Source organism: Tenrec ecaudatus, chromosome 2, assembly GCF_050624435.1.
Source record: "Tenrec ecaudatus isolate mTenEca1 chromosome 2, mTenEca1.hap1, whole genome shotgun sequence".
In the NCBI taxonomy this organism is placed as follows: Eukaryota; Metazoa; Chordata; class Mammalia; order Afrosoricida; family Tenrecidae; genus Tenrec; species Tenrec ecaudatus.
The window spans coordinates 250,654,707-250,673,645 of NC_134531.1; the positions used below are offsets into that span (position 1 = coordinate 250,654,707).

The 18,939-nt window shown below is 43.5% G+C and overlaps 2 protein-coding genes and 1 pseudogene across 2 annotated transcripts in view; 2 read left to right on the forward strand and 1 right to left on the reverse strand.

Annotated features, from left to right (window-relative positions):
• Positions 1–16,906, forward strand: part of FILIP1L (filamin A interacting protein 1 like) — a 28,845-nt gene extending 11,939 nt beyond the window's left edge. The window contains exon 2 of the mRNA XM_075542418.1: positions 13,636–16,906. Within this exon, the coding sequence (XP_075398533.1) occupies positions 13,751–16,435 (2,685 nt within the window). The 5' untranslated portion in view covers positions 13,636–13,750 and the 3' untranslated portion in view covers positions 16,436–16,906. The remainder of the gene's footprint in view (positions 1–13,635) is intronic.
• The window catches only part of CMSS1 (cms1 ribosomal small subunit homolog), a 452,794-nt gene that overhangs the window by 400,701 nt on the left and 33,154 nt on the right, over positions 1–18,939 (reverse strand). The gene's annotated exons all lie outside the window — the stretch shown is intronic.
• Positions 1–18,939, forward strand: part of LOC142439007 (filamin A-interacting protein 1-like) — a 109,270-nt pseudogene that overhangs the window by 69,475 nt on the left and 20,856 nt on the right.

Below are 18,939 nucleotides of genomic sequence, written 5' to 3' on the forward strand. Positions count from 1 at the left end.
AGTTGCAGTCTGAAAACGCACATGGACAGGTCTACCCTGTTCTATAGGGTTGCTATGGGTCAGCATCAACTCGATAATTTGATTTGGGAACTTCTTCAAATCCTTACCAAATCCTGCTTGACTATTAAGTAGGAGGTACTGAGTTGGAAAAATTGCAGTGAATGCAATAGACCAACAGTTGAATAATACACACACACAACCTGCATGAGTTTGCATTCTCGTAAAGAGACAGCCAATAGATAATAAGTAAAAAACAGTACCCAGGTAGCACTAGATGAGGTGAGCAGGGATGCCATTGGGGGGGGGGGGGGGAGGGAAGACAACAGTAAACCTTCTGAGGTCCACCCTCCTATGTGGGCTTTCTAACTTGGAGCCTGAGGAAGTGGAACAAAAGCAGGCTTTGCAGGGAGATGTGGGTGAGTCAATTCTGACTCACCGCATCACAGCAACCCTGCGTGACAGAGTAGAATGGCCCTAGAGTGTAGTTGCTTAGGCTGTACTCTTTATGGGAGCAGGGAACCCAGGTCCTTTCACCTTCAAAGCCATTGAGGGGTTGACACGACACCCCTTTGGGTTAGCAGTAGAGCACTCAACCTTTTTGCAGACCTGGGTCAGATAAGGCCTGAATTTTAGTTTTGTCTATTTGTGCTCTATGGAAAAATATTGAGCCCCTCTGCAAAACCTAGTTTGTCCCTCCCCCACCTGTAAAATGGGAACACTCCAACTTACCTCAAATAAGTTAGTTACAAGGATTTAAATAAGATCACGTGGCACAGAGTAGTCAGTTTCACAGTTGGCTTGTTTCCTCCACTGTGTTAGCCAGGCCTGGCATGGAGAGCAGTTGGGATTGAGCAGCTGCATTCTAGTTCCCGGGCTACCGTATCAGCAGCCTTGTATGGTATTTTAGCTGCCTCCGTTTTCAATGAAGAAAACAAATGCAGGTGCTACAGCCAGACATTATAAAGAGACACAACCACCATAGTGCCATCTACGTCACTCAGATAACTACTATCCAAATGTACGTAACACTAAAAGTTACAAACAAGAAACGTGCATGACTCCCATATCTCACCACAGTAGTGACAACAACAAATACAAGCCCCTGTAAATTGTCTTTACTTTTATTATCATGAGGTGGTAAAGATTCATTTAACAGCCAGTATAGATCTTGATATCCCTGTCCTGTTCCTACCCAAGAGCCTGATTGCATGGAATGATCTCTGAGATAGGGTTCACTGCAAAAAGCAAGTGTTGCCAGTGAATCTATGCTTATATTTGCCCGTTTATTCATATAAAGAAACTACAGAAGTCCATATAAAACTGCATATAAAAGTCTAGTGTCAGTGGTTCCAGGTTAGGGAGGAAGCAAGTAGGCAGATGCAGGATGGGCTGTGAAAAGCACCCTTCACAGCACCTCTTAACACACATTTTTGGAAGAGAAGGATTTATCAACATAAAAATATTTTAATATTTCAGCTTAGGAATCCTGTGATATATTCAGAACTGAAATTTAGATTTGATAAAAAATGAAGTCAGCCAAATGAATAGATGGAAATCTCAAGTGATCTTGGACAAATACAATCTTTTATATTTCCTGAGCAGTTTCTTCTGAACAGCTTGAAAACCATCACCAAATATTTCCAACCATCTTCTCCACAATTTTTAATGTAGAACACACAGAAAAAGGCTGGTCTCTCGAGACCTGTGCCAACTCAGTCAGCCCACCCCGCCTCTAGGTCCCCAACCAGACAGGTCGGTGAGTGTCTGATCCCAGCAGAGAAAGGGCATATTCACGCCCAAGGAATGGAGAGCAGGGAGAAGATGAGCAGGGCAGCTATTAACATCCATTGTGTTAGTCTGGCATCTCATTGGCTACTGCACATTCAAAGCCTTGTTCTCTTCCAGGGAGGGAGAGGAGCAGAAGAGTACATCTGTGGAAAAAAGAGAAATGAAAACCAGTGGCTAGTCCCAGATACAAAGCAGTGGCAGACAACTAACACACAGAGTCAATGTTGTGTTCCCAAACATCAACATGCCCTAGCACAGTTGTAAGGAGCCTTGGTGGTGGAGTGGTTACCACTTGGGCTGCCATGTGAATGACAGCAGCTACACGGGAGAAAGGCTAAGCGTTCTACAGTTAGTCTGGGAGGGAAGCCCACAGGGGTTGCTCTAAGTCAGCACTGACTCAAGGGCAGCACAGTGAGAGTTGAGTAACACAGTTTACCACCCCTCAGGGGGCATTTGCCAATGTCTCAGGAGAGTTTTGGGTTGTCAAAGGTGAGTTGAAGGTACTGGGATACTGATTACAACTGACCTCCTGATACTACTGACTACTACTGGGATACTGATACTAAGTGGAGGCCAGGGAGGATGCTAATCATCCTAAAATGCTCGGCGCAGAGAATGATTCAGGCTAACGAACCAATAGTGCTGAGACTGAGAAACCCTGCCCTAAAATGACAATCTTGATGCACGTGGCTGGAAAATCTCTAAATGGCTTGAGGGCAGGTGGCAATTAGTGGGTTACACAGCCATATCTTATGTCCTAGTGGGCTTTCACTAGCCACTCCAGCTCGCCCCTGTGTGGCTAACGTGTTCTGTGGTGCCTTGCCACTGGGGGTGGTTTCAATTTCTAATCGTCCAAAACCAGTTGTGGTGTGGACTCCAACTCATGATGAGCCCTGTATGTCAGAGTAGAACTCTGTCCGACAGGGTTTTGAATGGCGGCTGACTAGAAATAGTGAATCACTAAGCCTTCCTTCTGAGGCACACCTGGTTAAGACTTGAACCTGTATTCTCGCAGTTGGCGGCTGATCCTGTGGACCATTTGTACCACTTAAAGACCTGTAATAATAACTGACATTTATTGTGTGCTAGGTGTGCTTAGGAAGAAGGATGAGGCTTTTGACTCTCATAGAGTTAAAGGTCTCAGAAACCCACAGGGGCAGTTCTATGAGTCACTATGAGTCAGAATCAGCTCAATTGAAGTGAATTTGCTTTCTTGGTTTGGAGGTGTCCTCAGTATGACTTTATTTCATCTCAGAAGGACCCTCTTGTGGAGAAAGAAGGCTTTAATCTGACCGTCCTTCCATAAATTAAAGTGGGGTTTTGGGTTACACTGCTTGAGTGACTCGCCATGGGTGGGAGCATGGACATTTTAGTCAGGTGCAGGTGCGAGCGTTCCCTGCCAGTCAGTGCTCCCCTCCCGCACGTCTCTCAGCGGCCTGTCCTGTGCACTGCTGTTTACAACTGGGGACTTGCTGGGGTAGGGGTTTGAGACGCACCGTCAAATTAGAGAACGTAAATCAGAGTACGGATTGATGATTAACAGGTCACGGATCATGTGTTAGGAATACGACGAACATGTTCTGAAACACCGCAGAGCATAGACTAGAGAGAGTGGTCATGAAACCGTTAGGTACCTGGGGCAAGCCACTAAACCGAGGCTCTGTGGGTACCTAGGAATTATCCAGCCCTCACTGCCACTGCCCAGTCCGGTCCCACGGACTCTCCCATGCCCAGGCTGAGTACTCCTGCAAGTCTCCCACAGGGTCTTCCGTAATCCAGATTCCACGGCGCTTCTCTAGGTCTCCAGATAAAAGTATTGTCCTTGTAGCTGCCAACTCTCCCAGCTCTCTGCCCATGGTCTCTCAGACTGGCCTCTCATGGTCTTAGAGCCTCACTGGTTCAGCAGTTTTGTTTTGTTTGTTTTTTGAGGAGGCCCACGTTTGTCCCAGTCAATTCCTTTGCACTTTTCTCTGCCCTTAAATATTTTTTTATTTAAGTGAGATTTGCCAAGACCATTCTCTCAGTTCAACTAGAGACTTTCTTAAACTTTGCTCAAAATTCTGCCTCTCTGCTAAAAGTTTCCGTGCACCTTCTAATTATAGGTCATTTGATGATTTGCATCTAATTATTTCACTCCCTGACCCCAGGGGAGCCAAACAAGAAGGGTCAGATGCTGAAGAGCCCTGACTTACAGTACCCCATTTTTCACTCTATTTGCTCTTGACATTAACCTAAAGCACCCTGCACTGGGCCAGGGCCTAATTCTTATTTTCATAATGGAGGAAGAGAGTAACCTAGCTTAATGGACGTGGACCCATTTATGGTGTCTTTCAATGATCTTGATGATGACAGGATGTTCAGTAATAAGGACATAAAGTAGACACAGATATACACTCACACTCGACTGGCAGATGCCCAAAAAAAGGGTTGCTGTTCTTCTGGATCTTGCTGACCGCGTTAAATGAGTTGAACATTACATTAAGATTATGGCATGCTGTAGCTGTGATTTGAAAAAAAAGGAAAAAACTGTGAGGGAAATAAAAGGAAGCAGCATGCCTAGAATAAAGAAAATCCAAGGGATTGGTCACAGCTATTTCTATGGGTGCTCCTAAAAACCACACTAACCAGTGAAAATCTTCATTGAACAAAGTGTAGTCCCGAGTGCTAAAAAGTTATCTCAACCCAAGGAAACTTTTCATTAAACTTCATATAATTATTCTGCAAACTGCTATAACCCTGTGGCTATTAAATCACGGGCACAGTTGCTATTACTAGAATCCAATAATGAGAACTACATCTTAGAGAAGAAATGCTAGTGAGATTTCATCACTATCGGACCGCCACAGTCTCTCCATGAGTTGTAGATAGATGCAAAATCAGTCAGTCAGTAACACCTGTTCAATCAGGAAGGGGTGGAAGCGAGTGAAAATAATATTTCCCACAACAGAAGACATAGCCCGCCCCCTCCTCACCACCCCACCACCCCTGGAACAATCTTGGAAGACTGCAAAAGCAGATACCTAGACTTAATCCTGGATTATGGAATATGGTACAAATATTTTAATTGCCAGGGGATTTCCCACCCCCTAAAAAAAAGATAGTGGTAGGATAAACAACCTTGGGAATTTATTCGGCAAACTAACCAAGACAACGAAACTAGTTGCCATTGAGTAGAATCCAAATTAGGGACCAGTGAACAACTGGTTTATGGAGGACAGAAACATTGAATCACTGACAACAGCGATGTCAGCAGGATGAAGCAGAAGGCTGACTCAGAGGCTTTTCCTCAGGAAGAGCCACTTGCAATTTTTCTCCAAGGGCAGGCCCCTTCCAAGGGGTCTGTGAGGTCACGCTATTAAACTAAGATGTTACTTGCCTTTTCTAATCTCGTCCCACGGTGTACAAGAACTTTTCCAGAGGCTATGTGACATGGATGGTGTTATTTCTCTGACAGCCAATGGGATATATGGAGTGATCTTTCAAAAAGCCAGACATTTAAAGAGTTTGCAGAAGGATCAAGCAATGGAACTCCTCTCAATTAGTTTTTAAAGTTGTTTTCCATAAAAGTGTTACTTAATGTACAATGAGTTTATGTTTCTAAAATAAATACTTCAAAAGAATCTTAGCATTAGTATCTAATTCAGTAAATATTGACACAGTCCACACAATCAAGGCACTTAAGGGTCCTCAAGGATTGTTAAGAATCCAAATGAGTTGTGCCACTGCTCAGGAGCCTGCACGGAATTGTACCAGATCGATTCCCTCCTTCCCAGCAGCCTACCAACTCTGCCTAGAACAGGAACCCTCTCTGTACATCTGTGCAGAGCCGAGACCCGAGCACTATTTACAGCCCTTTGTTCTAAGCAAAGGGGGTGGGGTGATGAATGTGCACACAGCTAATCCACACAGCAAATGCAATTATTTGCCACCTTCAAACGAGTGCTAAGAAGCTAAACACATCACGGTGGTATTCCCTAATTATAGTTTGATCTGAACCTTAGAGAAAGAAAATAAGGTCACTAATGGCTTATAATCACCCATAGTTTTACAGGCCAATTGTCATGAGAATCTGAAAAAGCTGAAGCATCACTGATGTTTGTAACGGATTCAATTGCATTTGCTGTTGATGTAATGTTCCGTGTGGATTACAACAAACATTCGTCCAACTGGAATGGTGGACTCAGATAAAAATTAAAATGTCACTCTTCTGTTTGCAAAGGAGGGTGAGGGGCTGGGACATGCGCATTTGCCACCCACCAGTTCTCCTCAAGAGAGCATGCTTCTACAGTTCTAGTGCAGGGCTTGGAGAAGGAAGAGAAGGAGCTGTTCTCATAGTTATGATTGTGTCTAGAGGTTCTACAGCTATGACATATACAATCATACACGGATTAGAAGCCACCAACTGTGCGTTTCCTTCAAAGCCTAAAAACCAGGTCTATGGTAAATACCAGCGTTATCTTCTTAGGGATATGAGTCAGACCATTTAGGGCAAGGCTATAGTATTGTCACAGAGAGACCTATTTGTCTGTTCCTCCTTTCATTCAGCCAGTCAGCATTCACTGGTAGCCCTCCAGTGTAATGAGAGCTTTGCGGTAGACACTGTACGAGTCACAAATGAATCAGACAATCAAACTTGGGTTCTTGTATTTTAGTAGGGCTGATGGTGATGCGCAAAACAAAGATAAACTCAAAAGTGGTGAGAGTTGCATATAAGTTGTCACGGCACTGTAGCATTTAGAAGCACCATCTGTTTCATGTGTCTTATATGATGTGTATTACTAACACTAATTAGTGTCACACATAGAGGGAGATAAACTACAGCAACACATGTGTGCTGACATAGTTGTGAGTAAATAAAAACTAAAAAGACCTCTAAATATATAATTTGTAGTGAAGAACCAGCATTATTGTTAGTACCAAAGAACACTCAAGATGACAGATGTGTTATTTTTGAAGGAAACACAAAACATGCACACAAACACACATGGAAATGGTATTACACATAATAATAGTGATAAACCACAGTAAGTGATACCAGTTTTGGACCAATTATAGAAACTCAAAAGCTGTAATAAGATACCGCTTTAAGCCAGTTTGGATTTTAACTACCTCACATTTGTGTCCATGAAACCAGCTTCCACAACCTGTTTTTATTGGATAGGATTCAATTAATGTTTCTTATAATCCCGTGGTGTCAGTACTTGAACTTGAGTATTGCAAGAGAGCAATTTGGGAAGTGGGGTGCATGTACCCTTGAGGACACACAAAGGTTTTCCAGGGTTCCCCGAGAATAGAGAGCTTTAAGGGAATCCCATGCCACATGCTCAGTTCTCACACACACATTTTCTTCAAAACACTTCTCCTAGTAAAAGTGTTTGTCTTATGTGAATTCTCCTTTTTCAACAATCCTTTCAAAATGACCTTCTTAGTTGGCAAAATCTCACTACGATGCAACGTCTTAGGAGGGAGGCCTCTCTGGGACGGCTACCTGGCTGGGGTCCTGAACGCTTGCCTATTGGAGACTAACTAGGACTCTCTCTGTTCGCCGGGAGCAAAACAGTACAAGGTAACCCAAGGCTCCGAGAAGGGACATGTCTGCACGGCACTCTCTCACCTGCCCTGAGGTCAGAAGGCGGGCGGCTACCCCACTGACCATTCTGACCAGACGCACGGTAGCTGAACACAGAGAACATGAGAGAGCAATATGGAAAACGCAAATTCTTCTTCAAAAAACTCCAGATCAATAGAAACAATAAAGAACAGAGGCCTCCCTGGGTCACTTTAAACCTAGAACCAAGATCACATTTTAGCAAACAGTGGAGTGGAGCAGCTAACAGATACTATCTGTAAGACTAGTACCTACTTCAAAGCCCTAGTCATGAGACCAAATGGTCAACAATTACTCAGAGGCAAAGAAGAGAGGATAACAGGAACACTGGAAAGGGAACAAACGGAACGAGAAATACTGATGCACTGTGATACATGTGACTGTCACTGAGGAATCTGTGGAAATTGTCAAAGATATTTAGACTTTTTCCCAGTATCACAGGTAGATTTCCGTCCATTTTAGCCACACACTGCCTTTGGTACAAACAGTAATAAAACACTTGGCTAGTCAGGTCAGAAATGGAGTCTAAAAAAGGCATAATCAATTAACACCAATACAACTGGCTGAGTTAATATTCTGCCAAAATCCCATTCCTAGTAAGCATTTGCTATGTGAATAACTAAGTTTTCGCCACTATGAATAATAGCGCCTAATTTGGTGTATAAACTTCCACCAAAAATAAAATTGGGGCAGAGGAGGATGGGGCGGGCAGGGAGGTGGTGGCAACTATAAAAAGCCCTGCTCTGGAAAGTCCCCTAGGAGCAGCTTCCGAAAGAACCACTGGGTGGCACAGCACCCTGCTCTGTCATCCAGGACTAGCTCAGGGCAAGCACCTGCGCCTTGCAGCCTTTATTTATTCATTCATTTTTGACAGTTTTATGGACGAGTACTTCACCTACCATACAGTTCAGTGGTTTAAAAACATTGCAAATAGTTGTGTAATAAATTTTAGAACACTTTCTTCGTACCCATTATTACTTCCCTTTCCTCCACCAAGCTCCCCTGCCACAGAGTGGTTACAAGTTGGGCTGCAATTCCCAAAGGTTGGCGGTTTGAGATCAGCAGCATCTCAGGGAGAACAGTGGAGTTTGCTTTGCCCGTGAACAGTTACAGTCTCGGGAACTCACAGAGCCGTTTGACCCTGTCCGACTGGGTCACTCTGAGTCAGTACTGATGACAAAGTAGTTTTGTTTTGTCCCCTTGCCACAGCCCTAGGAATCATTCACCTGGTCGCTGTCTCTAGGATCTACCCATCCTGGGCTTCATCCTTACTGCTTTTAGAAGGGATGTGTACTTACACATTTGATTCAGTTGAGAAATGAAGGCATGCTTTTTCAGAAAGAATATCTGAGTTGGCTGATTTGGTCAGTGAACACCATCAGGTTATATGACCAAACGGAAAAAAACGAAATCCCCTGCCACTGAGTCAATTCTGACTTATGGCAAGCATCTAGGACAGAGCAGAACTGCCCCTGTGGGTTTCTGGAGCTGTAAGTCTTTATGAGCAGAAAGGCTCCTCTTTCTCCCTCTGAGCTGCTATTGGACTTGAACCACAGACCTTCTGGTTAGCCCAACAGGTAACCCACCATACACCACTAAGGCTCCTAGGTTATAGGATAGACGTTAAAAAGATATATTTTACACCTATTTTAAGTTTGGACAAAAAGACTCTAGATGTCAACTTCAAAATATATGATGGTTGTCTTTTAAAAATTACTTTAGGAAGTTCAGCAAATACTTGAAGACCAATATAAACTATCTGGTCGAATGCAAACATAATGATACTGAGACTTTTTCCTTGAAGTGGATAATTTCTCTATGCAGAGAGTGTTCTTTGAACAAGGCACCTTGTATGTGGCCAGTCTTGTGCCGTGGTTGATGGTCTTGGTTGGAGGGTTAATCTGTATAGGGGAACAGCTCAGGCTTTGCCCCTTTTAAACCTTTCTGTACCTCAATTTCCATGGTGTTAAAATGGAGCAAATAACCCTGAAAGCATTAGAATCACAATTGATAGATGTACAAACATCTGTGCTTGACAACACAGCACAGACACTCATCAAAGAACGGTAGCCATTACATATCTCCTGTATTGTGGGCAATTTCAGGAAAATCACAAAGTGAAGTTAAATTTATTTACTGCTCTTTTGAGATGAGAATTTTAGCTGTCATATTGCAGATAGATTTCAATCCGCTTAGCCACACCCTGCCCGCTCTTAAAAACAAACAATAGAAAACACATATGTAGGTACATCAGAAATGTAGTCTATGTTTATATATCAGGGCATAATCAATAAACACCAATACATCAATTGGCTGAGTTAATATCCTGCCAACATCCAGTTTTCAGAAAATATTTGCTATGTGAATGATACAACCATACTACAGTGAAGATGAATCAAGACCCGGTGGCGTTCGTTTTGTCATACATTGGTCACTATGTCGGAGTCGACTCTGTGGCACCTAACAAGAGCACCACCCCATACAGTCAGGAGGGCAGGCACTACTGAATTGGAATCCGCATTTTAACAAGATCCCCAGGTGATTCAAAAGCACACCACATTGTGAGAAGCCCGGGTCTATACCAAGTTACTGGCAGTTTCTAATACACGTATCCATTCACGACCACACATACCCAAGCACAGATCAGTGATTCTCATCACAGGTAATTCTGCCACCAGAAGACATCTGTCAGTGTCAGGAGACATTGCTGGTTATCAAATTTGGGGAAAGGGAGTTACTCCTGGCACCTAATGGGTAAGGGACAAGGCAGAACATTCTGCAATACACAGATGGCCCACAGCTAAGGATTACATGCTGGGCCCGAGACACTCTGCCATAGATTAGATAATGACCCCGGAGAAAGGTGCCAACAGAAACGATTTGTATAAAAAAGGAGCAATGATTGTGCTAGACAGTTCTGAGGGGAAGAATTCCAGATCTGGAGAGTTCCGATCTGTGTCAAAAGTCCTAAAAAGCACTTCCCCAACATCCAAAGAAAGCCAACAGACAGGAAATTAAGCTCAAGCCCGATCCTACTGAAACCTCAACTCAACCCCATCTCACACAATGACTCTAGTAGTTTGTACATGTTTATTGCACACTTAACAATCCTGTGCCTGAAATCCCAAAACTCCCCCAAAATATTGGAAATAGTTAGCTTTCATTTGAGGAAGTGCATCAACCAAACCTCTCCTTATATGAATTGATATGGCAGCAAAGCCAAGTGAACAGGTGTGGTATGGTGTAGTGGTTATCCATTGGGCGGCTTCAATGCAAGGACAGCCATTTGAAGCCACCAGCTGCTCCTTGGGGAGCTCACAGGGACACTTCTGCCCTGTTGTACAGGGTCGCTCTGAGTGAGCATCGATCGACTTGATAGCAGTGAGTGGGGTTGGTCTGGTTTTTTCTCTCACTCAGTGTAACTGTTCACAGAAATGTTCAGGGTGGGCTTATGAGGCGGGAGTCCAGGGCCTTGTTAGGAATGCTCCTCACCGCCTTTCTCAACTTTCACAAGCCTTAGAATTCTGAAAACACAGGGTTCAAGAGTTCTGAATGAGACACTGCAGACCTCAAGTGATTAAAAGACAGTTAACAGTCAGCCTTCATACAGAGTGGTAGAAAGACATAACACATTTTCATAAAGAAAATTTTGGGTTGGTTTGTTTTTTTTAAGGAAAATAATGTTCCTAGTTAATCCAAGAGGACTCCATAAAGTGCATGGAAAAATTCCATTTTTCTGAAACTTGAAGCCCGTGTGTGTGTAAAGACTCCATTTCCCTCCTAGAACGAGGCTGCTGATAGGAGAGGTCCAGGAAAATGGCAGGTTACTGAGAAACAAGCAGTGAAGAAATGCTGAAGCAAGTGTACTCAAATCATCAGCTTTATTTGCCTACTCAACCCCATATAAGATGTGCTTGCGAGCAGAGGAGAATGCCAGTCTATTTGCTGAAGGCAACAAAAGGCACATCATGCTTGCACGGAGACTGCGGAAAGCACTGAACAGAAGGAAAACCACTGAAAAAAATCTCAAAGCGTCTTTCGCCCTTACTGTGCTGCCTAGATTCACTAATCGCCGTTCCATCAGATGCCCTTCTCATTATATTGCAAAACAACCTTACATTCTGAAATGCATATTGCTGAGTTATAGTTGAAAAGACACCTTGAAAATTTTTGTGAAACTGTCTCGAAACTATAGAACGGTGGCATAGAAAGGGGGAAATATTTCCCTGCAATTATGCTTGACACGTTGTCAAAACCATTCAATGTGATTCTAATGCTAAGGAGGAAGGAAGAGGCACTCAGCCAAAGTTTGTTCTAACTACTTCACCAGGAAAGCAGTTTATCCATGGACCCTACCACATGGCTGTGAAGTCTCACACCCACTCAGGAAGGAGCTGCAGAGCTGTCCACAGCCAGAGCCATGAGCAAGAACCCTGCCATCCTGGAGGAGAACATCACCCCCGCCCCTCACTCACTGCCTTCCAGTCCATGTTGACCCACTCACAGTGATCCCATAAGACAGAGTAGAAACTGCCCTGTGAGATTCCAAGATTAACTCTTGCCCGGAGTAGAAAGTCCCATCTTTCTCCCAAGAAGAGGCTGGTGGGTTCAAATTGCTACCCTTGCAGTTAGCACCAAACTCATGACCATTAAACTCCTTATCACTCTAGCACCCTCTGAATCTCCGCCTGCAGCCCCTAAGGCCAGCTTCCTGCCATGCTCTCAAAACAGAAAGAAAAAATAAAAGTAGTGTAGCCCCCCCCTACACACACACACACACACACACACACACACAAGCTGGCAATTTTCTCAGTAAACAATTATTAATTTCAAAAATTATTTTTACAATTACTTTTAAGTATGTTCTTTTATGTAGTGCAATCACATAACAGAATATATGTGGATTTCAAATACAAGGACTCTTTTATTTCCAAGAAAGAAGACAATCCCAAGTTAGCTTCTTTTAAAAATGTTCTCTGAAACTTAAATATACAACTTTCAAAATGACCATTCAGTCGGTGGTAAAGATTAAAGACATGAATTGGATCACTAACTCATTCTTCATAGAAAAAATAAAAGTGCAAATATTATGAACTGTTTGTTTTCCCAGAAAACAATACTTACATTCAAATCTCTTAGTTCAATTCTTTGGGCATTCCATTCTATTTTAGCTTCTGTATAACAATATGCCATTCTGTAATTCCATTCCCTATAATCAGTCCATTCCCAGTGTAATTAAGAGGGCCACAAATTTGAAGGTCTGATCTTAATTGTGGGGGAAAAGTATGTGGCAAGGAGAGTTTATATTGCATGTAAAATGCCCCCCCTTATGCCAACAAACTTAAAATGTACAAGAAAGAGATAGCATGTTATTATAGTCATATTTAAGAAGGAATCGCTGTAATCCTGATAAAAGATCCGCTGACCCCATGCTTCTCCCATGTTATGAGCACTCCAACCCTGCAGATGTCTCTCAAATTCCCTACAGTGCCTGGGGGTTAAAGAGAGGGGCTCCTAAGACAGTGTCCTGCTAGTTGAGTTTGGCAGAGCGAAGGGTATTCCCAATTCATTCTTCTAAGAAACATGAATAAACTTTTATCTTAACTAAGAAGCAGGAAGTTGAATATAAAACATCAATGTACCACAGATTGTAATAATCCAAGCACACCATTTGGTTACGCATGCTAATAATCACAATAATAATAAAAGACCAGCACTTATTAAATGCTTAAGGCATGCCAGACTGTGAGAAGGATCATAGGCAAAATTCTCAATTTTTTTTAAAGTCGCCCCCCCCAAGGTAAGTGCAATTATGGTTCCCATTTTGCAATATGAGGAAGTTGCAGCCTGTGACGTTAGATAATGCTCATCTTAAACAGTTAGTATGAATAGGCCTATTCTAAAGTCAGGCCCAACTGATTCTCAATTTCACAGCCTTTAGGCGAGGCTGCCTAATGATTACCTGTTATACAAGCAATCTGACCCAAATATTCTTGTCTTAACCTTCTATTTCAGCTTCTGATGAACTGAGTGGTTAATAGCCAACAACTGTAAACGTGAAGTTGAGATAGCAGTTATCAAGATTTTCCTCCCTCATCAAATTCAGAAATTCTTTTCCATCTTCTGTGCACACAGATACACTTTCTAAATCATTAAATATTTGATCATAGTTGATAGGTTACTTAAGTGCCAATCACAAAATTGAATGTGCTCTATGTTTTCGGTCCCCTCCCCGCCAGATTAAAGAAGCTGATTGACCAAGAAACTGAATCCCAAGAACAGAAGGACCAGGAAAATGAAAAGAAGGTCACTGCCCTGAAGGAGGAGCTGACCAAATTGAAATCTTTTGCTTTGATGGTGGTGGACGAACAACAAAGGCTGACCATTCAGCTCGCCCTTCAAAGACAGAAAATCCAAGAGCTGACCACAAGTGCAAAGCAAACACATGCTCAGCTAGCCTTTGCTGAAGCCAAAGCTCAGGAGGAAGCGCAGAAGGCCACCAGACGAGAGGAAGAACTGCAAACACAGGCCTCAGAGTTTCGCCAGAAACAAGAAGCAATTATGGCGAAGCTCACCAACGAGGACAGCCAAAACCGGCAGCTCAGACAAAAGCTGGCGGCACTCAGCCGGCAAGTCGATGAGCTGGAAGAGACCAACAGGTCTTTACGAAAAGCAGAAGAGGAGCTGCAAGACATCAAAGAGAAAATCAGCAGCGGAGAGTATGGGAACTCCGGTATCATGGCCGAGGTGGAGGAGCTCCGGAAGCGCGTGCTGGAAATGGAGGGGAAGGACGAAGAGCTCATAAAGATGGAGGAGCAGTGCCGAGAGCTCAATAAGAGGCTGGAGAAGGAAACGTCCCAGAGTAAAGACTTTAAACTCGATGTTGAAAAACTCAGTAAAAAGATTACGGCTCTGGAAAAATTAGAAGATGCTTTCAACAAAAGCAAAGATGAATGTTACTCTCTGAAATGCAATTTAGAAAAAGAGAGGACAACCACAAAGCAGTTGTTTCAAGAACTGGAGGGTTTGAAAGTCAGGATCAGAGAGCTCGAAGCCATTGAAAGTCGGCTGGAGAAGGCCGAATTCACCCTCAAAGAGGATTTAACTAAATTGAAAACGTTAACTGTGATGCTTGTAGATGAACGGAAGACCATGAGTGAGAAACTAAAGCAAACGGAAGACAAGTTACAAGCGACTGTGTCTCAGCTTCAAGTGGAGCAAAGTAAAGTGACCACGGTTACCCAGAAGTTAATTGAGGAAACTAAACAGGCACTCAAGTCCAAAACGGATGTGGAAGAAAAGATATACAGCGTAACCAAGGAGAGAGATGACCTCAAAAACAAGCTGCAGGCAGAGGCCGAGAAAGGAAACGACCTCCTGGCCAAAGTTAGCATGCTAAACAACAGGCTCCAGTCCCTGGAGTCCAGTGAGAGAGATTCCCTCAGAAACAAGGTCAAACCGGATTCTGGGAAGTCCACAACAACCTTGCACCAGGAAAACAATAAGATTAAAGAGCTCTCTCAGGAAGTAGAAAGACTGAAAGTGAAGCTGAAGGACATGAAGGCCATTGAGGATGACCTCATGAGAACAGAAGACGAGTACGAGACCCTAGAACGAAGGTACGCCAGCGAACGAGACAAAGCACAGTTTTTGTCTGAAGAGCTGGACCATGTTAAACTAGAACTGGCCAAGCACAAGTTAGCAGAAAAGACTGAGTCCAGCCACGAACAATTGCTTTTCAAAAGGCTGCAAGAAGAGGAAACTAAGTCCGGACACCTCTCCAGAGAAGTGGACGCACTAAAAGAGCAAATGCACGAGTGCATGGCAACCAAAGACCTACTATGTCACCTCCAAGGAGATCACTCAGTTCTACAAAAGAAACTCAATCAACAAGAGACCAGGAACAGGGATTTAGGACGAGAAATCGAAAACCTCACTAAAGAGTTAGAGCGGTACCGACATTACAGTAAGACCCTCCGGCCGAGTCTCAATGGAAGAAGAATCTCTGACCCTCAAGTTTTTTCTAAAGAAGTCCAGACAGAAGTAGTAGATAATGAACCACCTGATTACAAGAGTCTCATTCCTCTGGAACGAGCAGTCATTAACGGTCAGTTGTACGAGGAGAGCGAGGACCAGGACGAGGATCCTACGGATGAGGAACCAGTGCTGTCCTTCACGTGCAACTCGTCGGCGCCCTGTCCTGTTAACAGGAAGCTGTGGATTCCTTGGATGAAGGCCAAGGAGAGCCACCCTCAGAATGGAAGAATACAAACTAAACCCAATGGCAACTTTGTGCAGCCTGGAGATCTGGTCCTGAGCCATACACCTGGGCAGCCGCTTCACATAAAAGTTACTCCAGACCACGTCCAGAACACAGCCACTCTTGAAATCACAAGCCCGACTACAGAGAGCCCGCACTCCTACACCAGCACAGCGGTGATACCGAACTGTGGCACTCCAAAGCAGCGGATAACCATCCTCCAAAATGCCTCCATAACACCCCTGAGACCCAGAACCTCTACCGAAGGCCTTGCCACCCTAGAGCAGGGCATCCCCCCGATTACCATGGCAACCTTTGCCAGAGCGCAGACACCAGAGTCCTGTGGTTCTGTAACCCCCGAAAGGACAATGTCACCTATTCAGGTTTTGGCTGTGACTGGTTCAGCTAGCTCTCCTGAGCAGGGACGCTCCCCTGAGCCAATAGAAATCAGTGCCAAGCACGCAATTTTCAGAGTCACCCCAGACTCCCGGCAGGCATCGTGGCAGTTCCAACGTTCAAACAGTAACAGTTCAAGTGTGATAACTACTGAGGATAATAAAATCCACATTCACTTAGGAAGTCCTTACGTGCAAGCTGTGGCCAACCCCGTGAGACCGGCCAGCCCGTTGGCCCCGCTGCAGGATAACCGAACTCCAGGCCTAACTAATGGGGCACTAAGCAAATCGCCCAATAAAGTCACCAGCAGTATCACTATTACACCAACGGCCACACCTCTTCCTCGACAATCACAAATTACAGTAAGTAATATATATAACTGACCACTTGCACTCAGTCCAGGCTGATGTTCTTGCAAGGAACGTAATCCTTTCATAACATCCCTCCAAGTCCCCCAAAAGACTGACCGAACTTGTACTTTGGGAAGGTTTGTGCATGAACTCTCCAAGAGTATCTAAAACTCACTGTTGCCTGCATAGTCACATCAAGTGTGCACTTACTGTATATCTTTTCATTTACATACCTGTATGGAAAATATGTAGTCTAGTCTGCACTTGTATAAATACATCTTTATGTATTTCATTTCCATAACGCACATTAATTTGATTGCAACGTGTCTTGGTGAAGTACTTTAACATTATAAAACAGTAAATAATTTGTCATTTTTACCATTGCTTGCTGGATTTTCTTGGGGTCGTTTAGTTTTACATTTTGGCATGCATAGAATTTATTTTTTGTTTATGTCACTTAATCCTTCCTATGAACACACACACACACACACACACACACACACACACACACACTCCAATAACCACAACCTCAGGACCTACTTCCCCCAGTCAACTTTCTGACATGTTTGAGGAGGTGGTGGTTCAACTATATCAAAATCCATCCATCGAAGTATCTCAAAAGCACATTAACTACCTACATGGATATGTCTTAATGTCCCTAGTGCTTGGCACAGAGCTTGGCACATAGTAGATGCTTAGTCAATGTCCACGAAAAATAACTGGATAACGTAGTATTAAATAATGCTCATGTAAGAACCTATCAGTGAACGCAAACAGCTGGGAGCTGTGGCAGGCGGCCTGGGAAAACGCAGTTAGACGTAGGAGTTCCCTTGACAATCAAGCCCTTCATTATGTCTACATCCAAACCTGGTGTCAGCCACTAGCTCTGACCTCTAAGAAAGCAAGAATGTGGCCCTTTTTCGGTCTCCCTAATTGGGTCCTAAAACAATGTGAATTCCTCCCTGGTCAGTAGGTGGCCCTGCATTCAGCATTTTACAATTTATTTGTACTGGATTTTTGTTTTTGTTTTTTTAATTTTCAATAATCAAATAAAAACTAAAGACAGGAACACTAGCATAAGCAGGGTTTAGGTTGGTTAGTTAATAACATACAGTACAGTATATTGGGTAGTTGAGGGAAACTGTACCGGGAATTTCTTCAATTATTGCTGTACTATTATAGATGTATTTTGAATTCACAAAGTATGTAACACATTACACGAGAAAAGCCTCATAGAAAAAGTCAGGGGGCTCCCTGAGCATAACAGCCTCTGGAGCAGAGAACATCAGCTCTCAGGAACGCTTTAAATTACCAAGCTGGTCCCTAAGCCACATTCCAAAGAGATGATTTCAGAAAAAAAGTAGCTCATCGCCATTTTCCCTTTCCCAGCCCTTTAAATGTGAATTTAGTACGGTCAGTTTTGTTGCCAGTTATTGATTTTTAAGCACCATTCATTTAGACACTCAGACGAACTTGTGAAGATCTTTGAAAGTGAAAGGAATCTTCCAGCGTTATGTTCTTTCCCCCTGCAAAATCAATTTCATGATAGCAAAGCAAGGCTTTGTTGACAGAAACACTTCCATGGTGATGAACTACAACACCAGCGCTGCAGGCTTGCATCATCATCAAGTAAATCTGGGTGAATGCCGAGGCTGCTGATGAATGAGGAAGCTTCGGTTTAAACACATTTATCTTGGCAATCAGCAGTGACCCAACTGTTTGACAAAATACATGATGGTTTGAGTGTTTTTCAAAACTATTTTTAAGCCACCTTGACCTGGAATTTTAGAAAGACCTGCACACTTCATCTTGTGCCCGTCAAAGTAGACCTTAACAATGCTGTTGCACAAGATCTTTCTCCAGACAAAAATCAAGAGAAGGTCCACACTGAGTTTCTAAGGGCAGTGATCAACTGGTCAGAAAATTACCAACAAAAGAAACTAGAAGGCATTCAAGAACAAAGTCTTCCCTGTGCTCCCAACCTTTGTTACATACTAGCACAAACAGAAAAAGGGATGAAGCCGCATCCATGAGATAGAGATGACTGACCAATGGATTCCCATCAGTACAGACCTCTCCTAGCTGCCTCCAGGCAGCCGGGGGCAGAGGGAGCTCATTTTTGGCACACCTGTAGCTAATCCAAGATGGGATGTACATTGGTAAAGATAGCAACTGGAAACACAGGGAATCCAGGAAAGATGGCCCCTTCAGGACCAATAGTGAAAGTGGCGATGCCTGGAGGGTGGAGAGAATGTGGGGTAGAAAGGGGGAACTGATTACAAGAATCTACATTTAGCCTCCTCCCTGGGGGAGGGACAGCAGAGAAGAAGGCGGGGGGAGACGTCAGACAGTGTAATATATGACAAAATAATAATAATTTATGAATGATGAAGGGTTCATGAGGTGGGGGGAGTGGGGAGGGAGGGGGAAAATGAGCAGCCGATATTAAGGGCTCAAGTAGAAGGCAAATGTTTTGAGAATGATGATGGCAAAAAATGTATATATGTTAACAGAATGGATGTATGGATGGATTGTGA